Genomic DNA, 21,531 nt, shown 5'->3' on the forward strand with positions numbered 1-21,531 from the left:
GATTTTTACATACAAATTGTTTTCTAATTATACAAAAAAAGAAGATACAATCGTTGCAATATCTTTGGTTATTTTAAATTCAATTAATTAAAATTCAATTGAACAGGATCATAAAAAACACTTATAGAGATTTTTATCAATATATAACAATTCGTGAATTCAAGAAAATTGCAAATTTTGCATTACATGTATAAGAGAGAAATATAATTCCAATTTTTTGTAGAGACAAACTTGGCAAACTATCGGAATGTCACGTTCAATTTTTTCCCCTCCACGATCCACCCTCTCGATACGTCGCGATGCAACCATGTCGTCCGGCGCAGCGGCGTCGCGACGCGCCCGCGCCCGCGCCGCGCCGCGACGCCCGGGCCATCGGCAGCAGCCCGGCGGCTCTCGCAGGATGTCGATGTCTCGCGTGGCGCGCCCTTCGGGAGGTGTCCAAGTATTCCCGTGCCTCGTATACGCGCGCCACGATTGATCGCGCTCCGTTCTCCCAAGCTCGACTTTCGAGATATTCTCCCTTTTCTTTTTTCTTTTTATATTATCCTGTTCCCTTTCCTTTCCGCACGATTCGCCGAAACAAGTTTCGCACCCCCATTTCCCGGAGTATCTTAAGAAAAAAGAGATTCCGGCGAGAGATAGACAGAAAAGAAACGAGAAAAGCGAAGAATCCGGTCCACGCGCGCGTTTCTTTCGGCTCTCACCCCCGAGACAGAGCGAGCCGCAGGAAGCTCACAGGAAAGCGCACGGGGGAGCTCGTGTGGCACCCCCGAGCGTTGAGCGGCTCTTCAGGTACGCGTGTGTGTAAGGAACGCGTTGGTGCGTGTGTTTACAACCTGTGGGTGGTGCGGCGGTGGTGGCGGCGGCAGCAGAGCGGCGGCGTTAGGCACCGATTACGGGATATGGATTCGCGGTGGACCCGGGTGGAGGCGGAAGGCGGTAGATGATGGGTACGCGACCGAGCCCGGCGAGAGAAGCCGCCGAATGAAAGTGAAAACGGGGAACTGCACAGTGCGTACTGCGATGTGTGAGAGAGAGGAGATGCGTCGCCCCCGGAAGAACGACGACGTAGGGTGCGGGAAGACGAACGGAAGGCGACGGATGCCTTGAGCTCTCCTCAGTAAGTGCGTTCCCTTCGTTTCCGTTGACTTTCTATGAGAGCAAGGCGCGCGAGATGCGCGGAAGTCGCGATTTTCGGCGTTGGAGGGAAAAAGTAATAGACTGACGCATATATTGCCAGCCGATTGTGTATTGAAATTGGCATGCTATGTTGAATCAACCACAAGGGTGATTTGCTATTTATTATATACATGGCATTCTTGAATTATGTATGATGTTTTGCATTATGTATAGTAAAACACGGCGGTGTAAGATCGATCGCACGACGAATAGTCTATTCTCGAAATACGTGACCGAAATCTGCAAGAATATTTTTGATATGCAATCTATTCTTATTTAGGGCAAAAATATTTTTCCTACATAAAACGATTGTGGAAGGGTTTTTGCGAGAATTAAATTCTGAATAAATAATGAAACTTTATCAGTGATTTAAATAAAAACGGAAGCTTATAATTCGCGATTTATCTCGTGTAAATCAAAATGCAATTTTGTTGGGAGGAAGGGGGTAGCTCCATAAATAACTTGCGAATATTAAGTTGCTGCATTTTTTTCCTTGTTGATATTACTCTTGGCCTATCATTTGCGAACGTTTATTTTTCATCCTGTTGCGTGTTTTATTGCGTGCATCTAAAAACGAGACGTATAGTTTAGATAAAACGTCGGAACGCGCGACATCGTCGGTGCAAAAAGGCAATGAACTGCTTTCGAGCATGAACGCGAACTGGAAATACGCTGCCTTTCCACGCACGCGACGGAAGCAACGGAAAATCGTTGCTGCAGAATTCTGGGAAAGCAACAACTGTACTACTGTACCAAAGAAACGATACTATTAATACTACGAGATATAGAATCTTCATATCGATTCTCGCAAACACAATCCTTCCACCTTCGTGCATCAATATTGTTATAGTCGCTCTTTCTCATCGTGTTCTACTTATTATACTACACTTATGAGACTAGTAAATTATACCATCGCGTATTAAATCTGTAATCATGTTTTCCTGCATTTTCTTTGGCTAATTCATCAAGCTTTATCAAGATTACGTTCAATGCCGTCAGTCTTTTTATTAATTGTACTTTAATTTTGTTAGGTATAATATATGTGGTCAATGACCTTAATTTTTATTATATTCAAGGATGTAATTACTGATCAATTATGTAGGTAATTTAATCCGCGACCAGTATTACTCTGCATGTTACATTGTACCCACAAAACTGTTTGCTACTGTGTGATACAAAATGTTGCATCTGACCCCACTTTGTTTCTGTTCAGTATTTCCCTGACGCGCGCAGGGAGTCATTTTGATGGAGAAATATTTGATGCCACGTATACGAGCCATAAAACGTTCGAAGAACGGGAGGGTCCGTCGTGGAACGGTGTTAGGGGCGATCCCAAACGGGAAGAATGTTCATTGCCGTTAGAGCTCCTGTGTCCTGGCGAGAAAGCGTTTTAGTGTCTCCGCACTGGATCACTCATAGAACGACAAATGTTCTTTAAAGGTATGAGACGTTGCCGCTAGATAATTACTGCGAACTTATTGCGACAAATAATTGTAATATCTAGTCAATATAATATTAGCTACTGAAATTAATCTTTGAGATTTAATCATTATTCCGATAATGATTAAATCTTCGTTCGTTCGTAAAATATCGTCGCGAATGTAAGCAACGTTCATCAATTTCCTCATTGTCGGAACACGAGACGATATTTGACGTTAGTGAGGAGCAGCTCAAAGACTTGAAGACTGTATCCGCCGAAAGTTTCTAGTAACTTTCGCAAGTAATTATGCATTCTATATGCACAAAGACGTCTTAGTTGAGTATCTTGTTACTCCGCTAACGATAATCCTGCGCGGCGAGCTTGCTTGTAAGATCTAGAGTCAACATGACACTAAGTGGTTAAGTACGTAAGCCCGTTTCTCGTGAGATAATTTGCAACTTTGCTTATAACTTATCTTATATTTTTTATATTAATAAAATACTTTTGGCACAGAAAGTAGAATTGAGAACGTGGTCAATAAGCAGCCGTCGTGAGTCACAACTACATTTTACGATTTCGATTGAAATTATCACTGCACTGTGAACGGAATAATTAACTCGAAGACAAACGGGGAGCCAGATTTAATTTCCTACCTGCCGTAATTAGTTTCGATCTTACAAAGTACGTCCCTGCACCCTCTCATCACCTTACGTAATTAAGGGCATCGAAGCCGCTTCCGAGATTGCCCGGCAGCAGCCGGATAAAGTTTCTTACGTGAAATACGTGATAAATACCGAAATTGTAGAATATACAACACGTCGTTTTATATTTACTATATAAAACTTAATTATTACGATCTCTTCATAAAATTTTCAACTAAACAATTACTTGTATTTTCTAATTAAGGGGTAGAAAAAAATAAAAAGAAAAAAACTTCTCATTTAGTGCAGACAATAATTATCTTTTGTACGTTTACATCACGTGAAAATGTTTCAGATATAATAAGCCGCACATGATAACATGTTTAGCTTTGAATCGAGGTTTGAATCGAAACCAGTATCGGTGACTACCCTTCGAATCTCTCGCACGGTTAATAACTGTGATAAGTGTCGAAATAAAAATCAGAGCTTTCCGGCGCGTGCACGCGCGATCATCTCTCGCGAAGGGATAAAGGGGGAGTACCTTTGATATCCAGGATGAAAGTTGTTGAGGAGTGGGCCGCGTGCGCTGTCGACTCTTTTTACCAGAATATTTTCGCATCGCGCGGTCGAGAGCAGCCTTTCGTTTCCTCTCGCGCGATGAGGGGGAGGAAGAACAGGCCGGAGGAGGCAATGCCGTTGAGGCGATCTGTCTTTCAAGAGCCGATTCTTTCAGGCTACAAACCCGGCAGATTGTGTGCGAAAGGGCCCACCCTCTTTAGAATTCCCCGTCCGTAGAGGAGAGAGGAGCTTGTCGAAGAGACAAAGACGAGGGGGGTTGGCGTGCGAGAGGGGCGAAAGGAACGAGGAGAGGCGCGAGGGAGAGTCGGGACTCCTTCTAGAGGGTAGGTGCGGTTGAGCCCCCAAGGGGTGAAAAAGCGAGAGGAAGATAAGGAGATAGGGAAGATGGGAGAGAGCTCGCCAGATCTCAGCCTCCGGCTACGCCAGGGCAGTTCCGACTCCAGAGATTCCTTCTACATGGACTTCGCTCAGGTAAGCGGGGAGAGAAGGAAGAAGAAAAAGGTGTCTCGCGCGTCTCATAGATTAAAAATCATCTGTCTCGAGTTACTGAGGGCAATTACACGGAAGAACTTCTGACTGAAATGCGACGAGAATTATGGGATTACGAGTCCTCGATTTTCGAACTTGTCGCTCTATCTGCGTACACGATAAATTACAAAGAGAATGTTAATTATGCTCTACGCGCTCATAGAGCATAATTAGCATTCTCTTAATTATGGATTCTCTATAATTATGGATTCTGATTCTTGTACTTAGAAGTTCAGTTTTAATAATTTTTTTGCATTATTTTGTAACGCATAACTGTGCACTACATCTCTCTGGATGTATGTCATATCATTTACGCTTTTGCCACAATTTATATAGAATGACGGGTAATAATTTCTGAAGTACAAGAGAATTCGATAAATTTCTGTTGAATAATTCTCGAAGTATTCTCAGCTCTCACTGTATTTGACCCTCTTAAAATCGGATTAAAGCGTGGCGATGTATGTCGATAACTGAAATAACAGACCAACGGAGTCACATATCCCGCGAAACAAATTCAATAAATCCTCCTAAATATTGTATTTTCGAGAGAAGGACAGTTATTGAAAAAATAAAATTAGTTGCTCTATTTTATTTTATTTAATTCACTTTGCTTGATTAGAAACCTGCATTTATTTCTCGTATACCCCGTTCATGTCATCGATAAATACATTTGGTTCTAAATTGCGGTTTTGTTAAAAATAAGTTGGTCTTTCCGATAGTTCGAAGCGATATAAAACGGGCACGTCATCTACAGTAACGTATCTTTCGACTCTATCCAATAGGGTATCGATTCCGATATCGAAGAAGTGACACGACCAGGCGATAATAATTCCGATCCCATGCTGGAAAATCATCTGGAGGAGAACGGGAACGACTTTCCGCCAATTGAGGACATTACAACGATCCCCGAGGAAGCTTCTGAAGAATTAAGGGAAGAAGAGGAAGCGGCCGCATTAGAGGCTGCGCTTCGAACGTCAGACTGTGGTACGATTAGCACGGAAATCGAAAAACCGTCAACTGCGACGCTCACGCAGGAGTGAGTACAGAGAAAATATCTTTTCCTCCAGTACTAATGCACCCGCCCATTTCACTCGCTTTTCTTTATTATTCATATTCTCGATCGTTAATCCCGTACGCGCGACGTTGACGTGGATTACTTTATTCACAGATTAGAAAAAATCGATATCAGAAAAGCGACTAAGCAGAATAAAATTAACCGACTTGAACAAGGTAATCTTCGTTTTCAAAGACGTAAAATCCATTTCAAATCCTTCACTTACTGATACCTGACTGATTTAAGATCTAAGCGAGGGGAAAAAAGCTTAATTCCCTTTCCGGCGTCGCATAGAAACGTGAAACCATGAAGAAACTATGTGGACGCCGTCGATTCCACCGTTTTGTATCGATTGTTGCCGCTTTGTACGCAGCACCGCAACGTAAATTACAGCCTCCCCTAAAGAGCCTGCGTTTCTCCACGTCTCTTCATTGGAGTGACCAACGCCGGCGGTCCCGGCGGGCAGCATTAATCACCGTCTGCGATTAACGCGCATTTCCCTCGGTTCCCGGCATACGACCCCGCACTTTGTACACCGTTGGCAATTAAACTTGATCGTGAAAAATACCTCGGCGATTTCGCAGCAACGCACCGATTTCTCTTGCGCCATCAATTCCGCATCCGTTCGACAGGCATTCTTTTGATACAATTTCCGACGAACATAACGAAATGCAGCCTTCTCGCATTTGTCTACAATTAGAAGATGCAGTCGTTTGCGTTGACATATGTATAAAAGAAAAGAGAATATATCCAAGACTTCTTTGAGCATTAACATCTCTTGCTTTACATGCACTTTATTTTATTTTAATTTATGTATTAATACATATCTATTAATACATATCTATTAATTAACATACAGAGTTAGTCGCGAATACTTTTCAGAAATATGTATATAATTATATAATTGCTGATATATACCCATATAATTAACGGTGTTGTTTGTGGCGTTGTGTCACTGTAACTAATTGTAAGGAAAAATGGGCATCTTGTGCAATAATGCGACAGCTCTTACCATTATTCGTCGCAGGCTCAAATGGAATGATTTAGCAGGAATACCAGACTATCCTCGAACCGGATTCCAGGGAACAGGCGCGTCTGGTTTGCGCGTGAATTCGGTCCATCCGCGGAACTCGATTACTTCCGCCGGATATCGAACGTGAATTCACGTGTATCGGCAGGGGTGGCTGTCGACGTCAGAGTTAATATTGACCTGTCACACGCTTATGGCTTACGCTCGGTCTGCGTGCGCGTCTTCCCTCTCACTTCCGCTTCCGCCTTTGGGCGATCTTCTAACTCTCTCTCTCTTTCTCTTTCTCGCTAAGTCTCCTTCGTGCCACCCCCTTCTCCTAAACCCTCCTCTTGACTCTATCGGGAAAGCAGCTTATTCCGTCGATTTACATGTAGATTCAATCAATGTACATACATACGACGTGGCATTTTGGCAGGAGAATATCTACGGTGCGATGCATTTTCCGGAAGAGGATTGCTATCGAAAAATATGATGGAGTTATGTACGTATCGATGAGACAGATAGAATTAATTAAAACCGAAAACTGTTTGATACCAAAAAAACGATAGCTGTTAGCATCGAAAAATGCTGCGTTGAAAAGTTGTAAAAACTGTAAAATCACACCAAAAATGGTTTTTGGTGCGAATCGCGATCTACGAAGCCTATCATACGTGCCTGACAGCGTGAGTTCCGGGATAAAAATTTTCTGGTTATACCAGAGGCATCACTCGACAGAAAATTTATATCTCACGATTCTCCGACGAAGGAACCTCTCTACCGTCGAATTTGTCGTCTTGATGGGAAAATGGTAGATGCGGTGAGGGCGGCGGAGCGCTGTCAGATATTTTCCAGTGAATACGAGGATCTCGGGAGGCAGATGGAATAAAAGTCGAAGCGTGTGAATATTGGAGTACAGCACTTTTACGCATCCTTGATACGATACTTTTCTTCCAAAGAAATTTCAGATCGCAGCAACTTACTGAGAGAAACATTTTCCTTTTTAATATTTTTAAATGGAGCCAATATATCCTATTCCATTTTTAATTTCGATTTTTTTCGAAATAAAAATTTTATGTAAAAATGTTTCTCTCTCGATCCCCGATTTATTTTTTAACGTAGAATCTTTCCCTTGCCGAGTCGCTGCGGGCCATTCTAATAAATTCCACTTACCATCCACATAAATCTCTCGCTCTGTATCTAACGCGCGTGTTTCTTTGTCCGAATTCCGTTGTTGATCTTCGTCCCCGGCACGCGAACCCTTTCCCTTTCGATTATTTCTCGGATTCTCGTCACGTAAGCGAGGCAGGAGCGATCAGCTGGCGCGCTGGCGATGCAATAGCGTGTTACGTCGCTGCAAATTTGATACACCGCTAACGAGCTCGCTGTCAAACGATCGCATATTCAAGCAGGAATAAAGAGAGAGAAACGATATGCAGAGAGAAGGATCGGCATATGCGATAGCCAGGGAGTCAGTCTACCCCGGCTTAGGGTCTCAGTGTGTGATGCGGGGTCCGTGAGTACCGTGTCACGAGCCGGAGGGCCGTGATTGTGTCATCCGTTGGTGTGAGGGCCGTTCATGAGGGCCAACGTTCCGCCGAGACGATCGAGGAAAGTGCAAGTCAAGGTCACGGGTATGCTGATCAAGGAGACGTCGCTCAGGTATCACGAATTTTCGCCGCATCATAGGATATACAAGCGCACCTCGCAGCTTCTATTTGGATACCATCCGTTAATGCGATTTGACGGGAGTTTAATGATACCGATATCGTTTTAAAGTGGAAATTGTGTTGTACGAACGTCAATCATAATTTCATCCCACGTCGAAAAAAATGAGGAATTATCGTGGAGAATTTACTGCCGCGTGAACGAAATAAATCGAAAAAGAGAGAGAAAGAGGATGACGATAAAAGGTATGCGAGAGACAGGAGATGATGGACAGCTAAATGACAAGTTATAGAATCGATGTTCCTCTCTGACAGACATCTCGGAAGCGTAATTCTCATCGTAATACGTGAAGTGACAGAAAAGAGAAAGGCGGGTCGGAATTTCTCAGGCGCAAAGTTCAAAGGAACCACGCGAAGGGTTCCTAAGTTTCTGAATAAGAGATGTACTTTGACAATGGCTGCGTTGCAATTGAATTCAAGCGAAATGCTACCGACGCTTTTGTAGAACATGGAGAAGAATTCCGCGGAAAATCGTCGCCGAAAAGAAATGTATCAAAAATTGCGAAACATCTTTGCGTGAATATCTGTGAGACACATTTATTCAGCAAATTCAGTAAATAGCACTTTTAGAGAAAATTTTCGCGACGATAACAAGCACATTACTGTGCTTTTTTCTGGTTCTGCTTTTAAAAAGAAAAAGATGTCAATTGAATTGAGACTCAAGTAAATAAGTGATTAATGGCAACAGATGGCCAATTAATCGACGCGTATCGAACTCTGTTAAACTTGGATTCCTTGAATGAATTAAAACTATAAACGAACCAGGTCAGCGTTCTATTAAAGTCTCTTGGAAAAAGAGAATTTTACTTTTACTTTTAAATAACATAACAGATCTCCGGTCGCGAGAAGAGAATTGTAGAAAAGAAGAACTATGAGAAGACACGTCGAAGGGCGGAAAGTAGCGTACGGGCAGCAGGTTTCTACCGAAGGGTGGGCAATGTGCCAGGTCCTCAAGCCACGTACACCCTCGCCCTTCGCAGCGAGGGACGATACTCGACCACTGAATCAACCTCTCAGTGCCCTCTCGTTCTTCCCTTCCCCCGGCCAACGATACCCTCTCTCGCTCCAACACTTCACAACGCTACGTGATTATTTCAAAAAGCTCGGAGGCACGAGATGAGCCCTTCCACCCTACTCATCCGGTACCTCAGTATCGCGCCGATGCCACGTTCTCTACGAAATATTTTTACGCCGCCTACGTGCGCCTCGTGCGATGAAAAGAACTGAGTCCTTTTCTCATTCCTTTCTGCACCCCTTTCGATTGTACGAATCGTAGGGGTAGGTCGTCGTGCCCGGATCATTTATCTCTTTAAATACGCGGAACAGTGCTGGATCCTGTGAAACGTCGGGGGCGTGAATGTGCGCAATTTCTATGATAGTTACAACGAGGAGGAAAGGGAGCAAATTCGCGCGAAATTGCTTCTTTTTTTAAAGCCGCCTTGATTAAAACTTGGCGAAACTTACAGCCGACTCAAGATAGCACGGCTAGGAAATGTTAGAAGTGGATAACATGATTCAAGAATATAGTTGTAGGCAAATATTTTTTCTAAACTCAGTAGAATAAAATTTATTATTAAATATTAATATCCTTTTGGAACGATATGATTTGTGAATGTGTGATTTTATAAATAAATTGTTAAAGGATATTTTATCGAGATATTTAGAAATTAAATGGATTGATTAAAATTATTATCAGATAAATAATCAACAGTCGAAAGTTAACGCTACGTCACCCAATTGATACCCACAAAGTCATCAGCACTAGTCGGTCTCTTCCTGCAGCCAGTGTCAATGTAATGTGTCAAACATTACGACACCGCGTTGACCTTATATTAAGCGGACATGTGGGTTCATATAAAAATCATGTGCAAAGCGCACATGGCTAACCAATATTTTTTTTAAACAAAAACAAAACTTGTATTAAAATTATTATTTACGCAATGTGTAGCAACAAAAGAATGAATTAATCAAGTGATTATCGATGTCAATTACTAAAAAGAATTAAACGTGATCATGAAAATGCAAAAATAAAATTAAAATTGTAATAAATAACGGTTTTTGTCGTCGTTATGCTAATGAAGCCATTAAAAAAATAATTACACATTTTATTCGCCGAGTTTATCGGGCGAATTATCAATTAATTAAAATCGTTAATGGGAGATGGCGAGAAGGGCGTGGTCACAAGGTTATCCGCAATTGCCACGCGCGGCCGCACGTAAAATATAAAAAAATGATCTCCCTTTACACCTCTTCAGAAGTGATAATTGTCAAAAAAAGAAAACTTGTTAGGTGAAATTACAATTTAAAAATCTAAAAAAAATTGCATTAATAGGTGAAATACTATCTTCTGTGTCTTTCCACACCTTTTTGGATCTATGAATATTTTTTGAATACGTTTATATATCAAATATAGATCAATTGTGTATCAATGAATAAGAGGAATTTCTGCTTGGAATACGAGATATATGGAACCCGAAAGCCCAAGACGTTAGAATCTTGGAAAAAGAACAATATGATTGAAGTAATAATAAGATACATTTTTACAGTTGGCCAGGATTGCCGGTCGCGTTGCCGTCACCAGCCTCTCCATCTGCCGTAATCGTCTCGCCGGAAACGCTGTCTAGACACAGCAGCAGCTCACCCTCTCGTGTTCATCGGCCACCCCAGTTCGCATTGGCCCTGCCATGCTCCTCGCAGCCGATTCCGGCGGTCTGCTATCCGGCGCCGACCTTCCTTGAGGTCACCGATGAGCGGAAGTGGAAGAACCTTGGCTGGTGAGTAGCGGATCAAACGTTTCGTTGTCGTAACGAAAGTCGATGTATCCCGATCCGATCGGTCCAGATTGTCTTCTAGCATCGTACGTTCAAGCACAATTAATTTCCAGCAACTCGGAATCGTGGATATTACATTTAATTATTAATTCGACTGTTTTCGTATTGATAAAACGTAATTATTTACGTAACAGAAAGCTATGTTGAATTTTGTAGACGTGTGCTGCTGGTTATAATTAATATTAATTTAATTATTAAACCTAGGCACATACACACACACATTTACATCTCTCTTTTATTAATCACGTGTTCAGTTATAACGTTATCCTCGAGCGTATAATTTCCCGAGACAATAGACCAACATTAAAATTTTAGTGACATTATTAATGCATAGGACTGTTAACTCAACAAGACTATTATTCATGATATATCATTAAAACGCATAACGAAAACATTTATCGGAGCTAGAATGCATTTTCTTACGTCCTTAGTTTCTCGTATTCTTCGATTTTGTTCCACTTTGAACGTTTCGCAAAGATTCGTGACTTAAATTCGCTCTCGTTCTCAACAAACGTAATGTGAAGGGGGAATGTCGCTCGCCACGGAAATTTCACGTGATCCTCCAGGTTATCCTGACCGACGTCTGAACCGCAATTACCGGTACTTTATGAATCAAACACACGCGTAGAGGCGACCACGCGATTACTCGTAATTGAGCCAATTCTTACGGGGGTGGATGTATTTGCGGCCAATGGTACCTCCGCTGTAATGTTACACAATGATGGGCATCGAGCTAACGATCCATCATTCGCGCGCTGCCCTCAATCTCTCATTTCCAATAATTCCTTCGAAAAGTTATTTTTATTCGGGTCAGGGGCAAGAAATAATTAATTCACCAAATTTTTGAATATCAGAAAAAATCACCGCAAATTCTTTAAAATTTCTAATTGAAGCAAATGAAATTAATTATTCATAACTGAGATAAACTTCCAGTTCATACGTAAAAGAAAAATGATTAATTTATCTAATGAGATTTGTTTGTTTAAATTTGTTCTTTGCTGAGCTTTAATAGAAAATGTCGTAAATTTGCGAATGAGCGGATCCGTAGAATTTCTTGTCAGTGCATTTTAAGCAAGATCCGTTTGATAGCCAGCAAGTAGTAGCTAAAGAGGAATGTGACTGCGCAAAGTATGGCCGGAGATGGATCTATTTCCTCAAGTGAGAATTTAATCCGCGCGCGACGCGGATCCGCGTTTCATTCAACTTCAATTTCCGTTTTTGCTGCAGCGACGCCCTGGCGACCACTTTGAGCGCGCTGTACGGGAAACTCCTGGTCGTGATGGGGATCGCCTTTCCCATGGCGGAAGTAATATCCACGTACATACCGCCGTCGTTCTACGAGGCTTTCTACCTCTACCTCTACTTCGGCAGCATGATCTTCCTCGTGTACATGTACGCCATGCTCTTCAGGGACGGCAAGACGAAGCCAAGTGAGTCGATCATATTTGGAAAATTTATTTCGCTCGGTCGCCGTTCCCGTCTGTCCCGCGGCGAGGAATCTCTTGAGGTTGAAATATCGATCCGACTTTTACGACGACAGAACGCAAATTGACTTTGCGTTTCGTACGTTTACACGTGAAAGTGGATAAAGCTCGCTGTGATCAGACGCGAATGTCCGAAATCTCACGTCGCTCTGGCAATCGCAGTTTTACATTTTGCTCGAGCTATACCCACACGCGTTGCAACATAATGTTATATATACATCACTTTAACAACCTCGTATCGAAATTCCTCTCTCAGTCGACAGCGATCGCCAAAAGCGGTCGTTAAATCCGTATGCCACGAACCGGGATTAACGGGGTTCACAGTAATTAATTCAAATGAATTGCAAATCCGCGGAGCAGAGAAGCAGAAGGACGTATGCGACCTGGACTCGTCGAGATCGTCGAGCGGCGCCGGCGGCGACAGTGACACTCCTGAGACCGGATGCCCGCACGTGAATCCGGTACGTCCGGTGCAACACTACGGCAGCTTCTATCTGCGAATGGGCGCCGTGGCGTTCGGTATCGGCTCGATGATCTATTCCGGCCTGGAATTCGGCCAGTACTTTGAGTTGGAACAGAACACCAAGTGTCACAATATTATGCTGGCGCTCACACCCGCCACGAGAATGGCCTTCATTTTCATCCAGATGTACTTCATATTTCTGAACAACGAGGTGAGCGGGCGCGAGTGATATGTATACGAGCTATTTCGCAATTTGCAATTTAAATTTTAACCACGAGTTCTCTGATCAATGCAAAATTGATTTTTCTTTAAATGATTCTTCGAGGACAGCCACTATCTATTGCACTTTTTAATTGTAACTTATCTAAGCAACTTTTTAATTTCTTCGTTTCATATTTGTTTGAATCTTACATTAAAAGTTATATTGAAATAGAATTCTGTTTGAAATTAATTGAATAATTGTTGTTTATAATTATGCAAGAACTGTAACAATGTAAAAATTTTTGCAAGAAACTGAAACATGCAGAAAACTGTCTCATTGATTTCTTGAGAATCGCTGCACGTGTTATATCGGAAAACTATGATGCACTGTAACTCGATGGGAAATCCACCGATGGAAGTGCTGAGCTAACACCGCTCGTCGGTTACGGGGTTAATGAAACAGAAGGGTGAATAACCCTGGAAGCAATAGTAGAACGTGACTATCCGAGCACTCTGGTACCCTATCGACATATAAAAAAACTAAATGCTTTCTTCTTTATCATTAACATTTTTTCAAAGTTTTATTAATTCATTTATGACTGGATTAAAAATAACTTATTATTCTCATTCGATTTTGATTATTTATATCAAATAGTTACAAGATCACGTCACATTCTAGCAAATGAAGGTTTATCGCCATCGCGTCGTCGCGCGTTTCGGACTAATGCACATGATCGGCACGAATCTGTCAGTCTGGCTGAACGTTCTCGTGCAGGAAACGAAACACGAGATCCTCACCTTCTACAATCCAGAAATCAACTCCCTCAGGATCTCTCACCGACTAGGTAAACGAGTTGCATAGAGAGATCCCTCATTTCTGACTCGACACGAAGTATCTGACGCTTCCAAATGACTTTCAGGTCCGAAAGGAGGACTCCACCTCGGTGGTACCACTCATTCTCATCACGGTGAACACGTGCGGCTTCCGCGCGGTCTCAAAGGGCCCCATCACATGTTCGAGTGCAGGCGGACGAATATAATGGGATCCCTGGTTCAAGATGCCAGCCCTTTCCTCTTCCCGTGCACGATAGAGTACAGCTTGATTTGCGCGGCCATCTTATACGTCATGTGGAAGAACATATCGAAAGTTGGATTCATACAACCCATGACGCCGCCGCGTCATCACACTCACGCCTATAGGTAACAATACATACGCCCACGACTATAGTAACAATATACGCCTACAGATGCAAACGGCGGTGACAGTAACACGCTTAGAGGCATGCGAATAATAACCCAGTTCATCAACCATCCCACTGACGCACAACTTAGTGAAAAATCGATCGCGGATAATATCTTTATGTAAAACGTCTCGCATGAATTCCGTCAGGCTTTATTTCAACGAGTGATAAACGAATCCTTATTATTTGCAGGAAGTCGCCGCATCATTACAGCGTCGACTGCGCCCGCGCGCATAAGGGCCTCTTCGTGGGTATCCTGATTCTGGTACTGACCATAATCTCCCTGATCCTATTCTTCGTGCTCATTTCGCGACCGGAGCTGGTCAGTCTCGCGGTGACCGAGGTGAACGTCTGCGAGTTGACGCTCTATGGGATGTCCACCCTGGCGACGCTGATCGGCATGTTCCAGATGCGCAAGTTGCGCTACGACGGTGGCCGAAACCTAGAACTCGACAACATCCTCTTGGTGGCTGCGCAGACTGGCATGTTCATCTACTCCATGTTCACCATCATCGGCAGCCACTTTACCCTACAGAAGCATACGATCCTCGTGCTGGTCACCGCTCTGGCCAGCGTCGTCCAGACCACCTGCCAGACCATTTTCATCCTGGACGCGTCGAGGCGCTCGGTCGCCACCGCTGAGCAGATACGTCGGAAGCCAGGCAGGGAGATCGTGACGTTCCTGCTGGTGACGAATCTGGCCATGTGGGCGATCAACACACTGGAGAAGTCCCGGGCAGAGTCTCATCCAGTGCAGCTGCACTTCTATGGCCTGTGGGCGTGGACAATCATCACTCACGTCTCAATGCCGTTGGCGATTTTCTACAGGTTCCACAGCACCGTGTGCCTGTGCGAGGTGTGGAAGCGGGCCTACAAGGTCAAGCCGACCTACATGTGACGCAAGGGGTCCCACGAGATCGTGTGGAAGACGGGGCCACCGCAGCGGCCCAAGAGTCAGCAGTCGAGACTGGACGCCATCGCCGAGAACGATCCGGCGTATTTCATATGATCGAGGAAATACCGAGCCGCGTAAGATCGTCGAGGCGTATGACGTAAGGCGTAACAACATGCCGTCTTTAAAAAGACCGGACAGAGGGAGGATCTGTCGGGGCGGCGATAAGGAGTAGGCATCGATAATCTTTAGGTGGACAGAACTTTTCTGGACGCTCGAACGCGATCGGCGCGATACGGCACGTACACGACGGTCCATATGCACGTGATTTGTATCGACTCCAGGGTATCTCGAAAAGCTAATAAAAGGTATTATAGAAATAGATCCAAAAACTCGTCTGGATATTACATACGTAGTTCGATCGATTAGAGGAGAATGTGTGTATCAGCAGAAAGGTGCTCATACAGGCTAATTGTCCCATGATCTCTCTCAGTAGATTTAGTTCGTCATTTATCGAAAGTGAATGTCTTTAGCTAGTCATGTACAAATTCCGTCGCTGTAGATATTGGCGAATTCTATAGAATTTACACGATGCCACTGTGCACAAGTCTGTCACTTGCTAAAAAGAATCATCCGCTCGACGGGAATCATCGTAAAACAATCACGTGGGGAGAAACGATTTTGGCGAGAAGCAGATTATCATCGAAGATACGTACTTTGAGACCCTTTTATTAAATGGAAGAATATATTGTAAATTCTTTCCTCATATCTGGAGATATTTGAATATATTTCCTCAATTTAATGAATCGAAAGAGAAGTTCCGGTGAAGAAAAAACCGTGATTGATCACAATCTTCGTAGATTTATTATAAATTATCGCTCGCTCAAAAAGGTCCAAATGTATGATTCTCTTACAATCACACGACAAAATATTTCACTCGTTAGAAGTAGAAAGGACTAGATTTTTCTTAGGGCAAATCTGGTCGATGTAACTGACTACAGTTCTTCGACCGTGCGGGAACAATGAATCTTCGTTCGATAAATATCTCTATCTACTCCGAATTCCGAAGGAATTAAGAAAGTTGAGGCCTCCTCTCTCAAAAGACTGAGATCGTCAAGAGAACGATCGGGACAGCGAAGCATAAATCCTGATCTACTTCGAACCGAGTCCTCTAGATATTAAAAAAAAAATGAAGAAACTCTATCGTTCGGTGCTCGCACTTGAACATTCTCACGGACATCCGTCTTCCACGTAGTACAAACTGCAGCTTAAACAACAATCGTCGCGTCCATGCAGATGGTTCGAGAAATAGCAGTGAGGGAAATAGATTATGAGTATGTTTAATAGAGTAAGAGACGATATTTTAGTACAGTGGTATTATTTTCGGATTTTCGTGGTGAACAAAATTAATTAACAAAGCAATTGTACAGATCTTAAGTCATCAAATCGATGAGAAATAAGCATAGCGTAGTTAGAAATAATTTGATGCAAAGAACGGCCCGTTTCTCTCAATTCTCTATTTAACAAACTCAACATCGACGCCGAACGTTTCGCGAACCTATATTTTTGAGCGCCTTGCATGCTGTCCATGTAATACGACCACGTAGCTGTTACATGTTCTAAAATGGAGAACGCAGATCAGAGAACTTTAGTCCTTTTGTAGTTGAAAATACGTATTGCATGAGAAAGATATAATTTTACACTTATTGTAGAAACCGACTCAGACGTACAGACGAAAATGATTATTAGCGCCGCTGTTAAGATTATAACTTATAGTGCACGAGTATTTTATTGTTGAATTTGTATCATCAAGAGAAACTTACTTTACGTCGGGTTCAGAAAAGTGATCGGACAAGCGAATCGATGATCGATTCGTCGCAAACTCATGTAATTTTCGAAGCTAGATGCAGAGCGACAGGGACGGAAAGAACTAAGACGTTCAAATACAGTACAATGGCTGATCATATCATTAAGCCTTAAATCCGTCGAGAAGAGTGCTGTCCGAACTTCGATAAGAGACAAGGGGATCAAGATCGATCGATCGCGACCGAGCGCGATCTCGAAAACTGAAGCGACCTACTCGTGTTTCTTTCATGCTCAACTGCACAGATGTGATTACAAGATCACAGATGCGAAAGAGGATGAGTGAACGAAGAACGAACGAGCGAATCAATGCGTGATTATGTACGGGTACGAATGTGAGTGTAAGTATGAGTATGAGTGTGCGTTCGTACATGGAACGATAGGAAACACAGAGAGAAAGGTGGGAAAGTCGGGATTTAATGTAGGCGCATTTATGGGTAATACATGTTTCGTGCTAGAAGCTTTGATACCGATTATCGCCGTTGCGAATTATAGTTATCCGGTCGGTGCAGTCGATTTTTTGTAAGATATAGTTTCTCTAAGACGGCTGTAAATAAACGAAGAGGGGAATATACAATAAAGCGAATTCTCTCGGTGTTTAGCGCTAGCGTTGTGTCGACATGTTTCTTCCTATAGCATATATATATATTGAATATATATATATATACACATATTTATATATACAAGATACAAATATATTTATTATTACGTTGTTCTATTATAATATTTATTATAACATGACATAGGATTTACTACGCGACATGTGTTACGTTTATTGAGAGATATGAGGATTTGTGCCGAGATTTCATGCTTCTTCTCTTTCCTTCACTTGTTCGCTCCTTTATCTATATCTATATCCTAATCAGAGCGATTAAACTATTGCAACAGATACAAACACATAAAAATGCTAAGCAAGATAATACGAAATAATATGTATATAGAAATACTATAGTTATGTACGTGGTGAACACGGACCTTAAAGGATAATGTTACAGCTAAATGATAATTCAAATTAAATTGTTGCAGCTTAAATTGTTTAAACAGTGACCACTCTGGACGCCAATATCGCAAAATCGCAAGATCAAGCTCTTGTAGGATGTTTCTCCTTTCTGATTAGATTTCTCTTACGTACATCGTTGACGCGTTTGCACAATCTCGGCACAAATCTTCTCCGTAAAAAGATAAAATCAGGGCGAAACCACGAAGGACGCAATTCGCATCTGCGAGTGATATAAGAGAAAAGCGAGGGGGGAAAGGCACGGGGGAGTTCTCTTTGCGATATCACGTCTCGAAACTGTACTTTTTCTATGTCCGCATAATCTAGTTCCTACGCAATGTTTGTACTCTTATACCCTTTGTACTATTTGTACCTTACGAATTGCAATACACTCGTCCGCAATAAAAAGAAGAGCGTTTCTTTTGACTTTACGTCCACCATTGTTCGCACTCATCTCGCCGAGTTAATATTAAACTTTGGCAAGTTTAGAAAGTACGCGTCAAATCGGTAAATTGCATTCCTGTGGTGCCCGTTTCCTGGCAAGAAAGCGATGTCGGGACGCGATTTTAATCGTAAACGATCCACAAGAAATCCGACTTTCTACGTAATAGGAATTCGTTTCGTACTGCGATAGTCGGCCCGCCAACAATGCGGGGATGGCGGCGAATAATTCAGATAGCGGCGGATCGTGACCAAACAGTCGGGCCGACCTAAATACCCGCAATTCCGGAGTCGATTCCGCAAGTACGTTCGTGATCTCTTGATGTTGAGGTAGGCCTTCCTTCGGAACCAAGGCCATCCGGTGACTGACCCTCAAACTGAATCTAATGAAAACGGAGAACTGCGCGCTAAGACTTTCTCCTTGCCAAGTCAATTCATCTTGCACGAATTGGATCGCCGAAAATGTTTCAATTTTGTTGTAGTATCTGTCTATTTCTGATCTCATTTCGTTACAATTATTTATTGTTATAAGTCTAGAGCAATTGTTTTAATTTTCCCGTTTTGCGACTTGGCTTTATATTATAGTTTATAACATTAAACATATATATTATTAATATTATATATTAGATATGCTTTGCGTTAAAAATGCGTTAGAGATATGTAGCACTCCTCTCCATTTGCTTTTCTAATTAATTCATTAATTACGAATGTTTCTCCACTTTCGAAATTAACAATAATGGATTACTAGAGTAAACTGCACCGTTGTAGCTTATTAATATATACGAGTTATTAATATATATATATATATATATAATATTTTATATTATGATGGTTGTTGACGTAGCGAAATAATTAAACCCAATGTTTTTATATGCGAAAACGAAGATGCGGCGGGATTTCACATAGCGTATCATTGACGTATCAAAAGTGCTCCCCTGAGTGCTCTTGAGGCGTAATTAGTCAAATTGATAAATGAAGCATGCGCTCTTAATTATTTCACCGTCAAATAAACTTGATCGACTAAAATACCTCGTTAGATAGGTGCAAGTATTAAGATATTACTTATTAACGTCAATTGTCTCATTAACTTTCGATTGAAACTGATACGCACCATTGAAACTGCTCCCGAATAGTATATGTACATGGCGTTTTATCGTTTTAATTAGAAACTATTTATATCTGTGACATAAGACGTGTATGTATGTATTATAGACTCTAAATCTTTTGCTTCAACTTCAAGGTATATTGCGTGACTAACAATACTCAAAAATTTGAGCCAATGACTTAAGAATCCTACAAATTAAAATACATGATATTATTTCTCAAGAATATAATGAGAGCTCAAGAGATCGTTCAATGCATATCACAGCTTTTAGATTATTTTAGATAATCGCTTTATTTTAACGCATTGTGATCAAATTCTCTTTTGTACGATCAAATATTTATATAATCTCTCATATTACTATACAAGTTTTTGAAAAATTCGTGTATACAGGTATTGCCTTCACCAGCGTGGTAACCGAGCGTTGAGCCTGCTGATCCGCAAGAGCTGCAAAAAGATAAATGAATCGAGTCTGTGCGAGAGCAGGATGCACCGCATGTGCAGGCGTGCACAATAAACTGGGAGGAGAACGGGGTTTTTTTTACCGCGACGCGTGAGAGGATCGTTGCATAAGAGAGCGTGCGAACGGAACGACCCTTGCGCGCTCGATTTAATGTTTGACGTTTGCTCTCGCAAGTTGCTGCTGTTGCTGCTGCTGCTGCGTGGGTGTGTGCCTCCTTCTTGGTTTCCAAAGACTGAACATTCGCTGAACGCCTTCTTTCTTTTGCTTCATGAATGGCACGAGTAAACGGTTAATACCCTATCTCTTCTTCGGTATAGGAAGCGGCCAATAAAACAGAGACGGTAATTCCGAGCGTCGGGCTTTAATTATAATGTGCCATAATAAATAAAAATAGCCTGCCAATCGACTCCAGGAGGAAGATAGCGTGCGTAAAAAGTTACCCTACTTTCGCTTGCAAATTAACCTCGTTATAACATCGCTGCAATCCTCTCGATCGGCCGCTGCAAAGTAAAAGCGAACGGGAAGAACGCGAATATTCATGTTTTGCGTATACCGAAGACAAAGAGATAACAATATCCTCCATTATGCGTTGTGAAGTATCGCGATCTCCTTTGGCTCATCCAAGCAAGCTTGGTGGCCGATCGTTTGCGTGGAAAAGCCCTATCCGTATAATTACAGGCTAAATCTACCCCTCGGCGTTGCTGGGTTCCGGCCACTCGAAAGAGGGTGCATTTTGGTCGTCACGTTACGCTGTGGTCGTTTAAGTCATAATGTACAAAATCAATAAACACATCCCTTCCTAAAATTCACTCGGCTGAAAATAGATGACGGACAACGCCGATAAATTTGAACAAAGAAATAACGTCGAACATTTCGTTCGACGTGCTTGATATAATATCAAATAAATATCAAATATTATTATTATCTAATGTACGCTATTCACATACAAATTCACATATACATTTTACTGATTTTACTGTGATATAATAAAGAATAATAACATTTCAGTAAAAAAATTCTCCTTTCATTCGTAAAGCTTTACGACCGCGAGAAGGAACAAAGAACCGCACGCGGTTGCGTCTCTTCGGCATTAACCCTACCATTCCACCTGTAATAACCCTGAAGCTGCTGTCCATCCTACGCAGCCGGTGAAGCGAGCCTCGCTCCACGAGTTTCGATGCAACAACGACCACCACTATCGTCACCACCACCATCAGCAGCCCTACAACAAGCGCGCGAGTGTAACACCAACATCAACATAGACGCAACATGGTATGCCGTCGAAGGGGACAGGGGAACGTCCACGGGGTGGAAAAGCGGGAATCGCGGGAGTTGGATATTGATCGCCTTTCCACATTGCATGGGGGTGGCTTCGAGCGCGCGGCGACCCCCATAACCAACTGAGCGTCGCCATTACAC

At 42.3% G+C, this 21,531-nt stretch overlaps 1 protein-coding gene and 1 long non-coding RNA gene across 4 annotated transcripts; one reads left to right on the forward strand and one right to left on the reverse strand.

The window, feature by feature from the left end:
- Window positions 1-383: 383 nt before the first annotated feature.
- On the forward strand, window positions 384-18,517 carry LOC105283573 (proton channel OtopLc). 3 transcript variants are annotated; one of them, XM_020033069.2, is made up of 10 exons: window positions 384-1,120; window positions 2,393-2,619; window positions 3,974-4,290; window positions 5,130-5,383; window positions 10,681-10,908; window positions 12,193-12,395; window positions 12,810-13,123; window positions 13,793-13,958; window positions 14,034-14,313; window positions 14,547-18,517. In XM_020033069.2, exons 3-10 carry the CDS (start codon window positions 4,204-4,206, stop codon window positions 15,250-15,252), a joined length of 2,238 nt encoding a protein of 745 aa, XP_019888628.1. In that variant the 5' UTR covers window positions 384-1,120; window positions 2,393-2,619; window positions 3,974-4,203; the 3' UTR covers window positions 15,253-18,517. The 3 variants fall into 3 exon arrangements, with proteins under 3 accessions (XP_019888628.1, XP_019888627.1, XP_019888629.1); XM_020033068.2 differs by having other exon boundaries at window positions 384-2,619; XM_020033070.2 differs by lacking the exons at window positions 384-1,120; window positions 2,393-2,619; window positions 3,974-4,290; window positions 5,130-5,383 and adding an exon at window positions 7,858-8,069.
- Window positions 6,162-7,653, reverse strand: LOC105283575. Its single transcript, XR_894704.2, has 2 exons — window positions 7,581-7,653; window positions 6,162-6,887 (listed from the first exon to the last, which is right to left on the reverse strand). It is a non-coding gene; the product is annotated as an uncharacterized LOC105283575 (long non-coding RNA).
- Window positions 18,518-21,531: the final 3,014 nt, after the last annotated feature.

This window comes from Ooceraea biroi, chromosome 4 (genome assembly GCF_003672135.1).
Source record: "Ooceraea biroi isolate clonal line C1 chromosome 4, Obir_v5.4, whole genome shotgun sequence".
Lineage (NCBI taxonomy): Eukaryota > Metazoa > Arthropoda > Insecta > Hymenoptera > Formicidae > Ooceraea > Ooceraea biroi.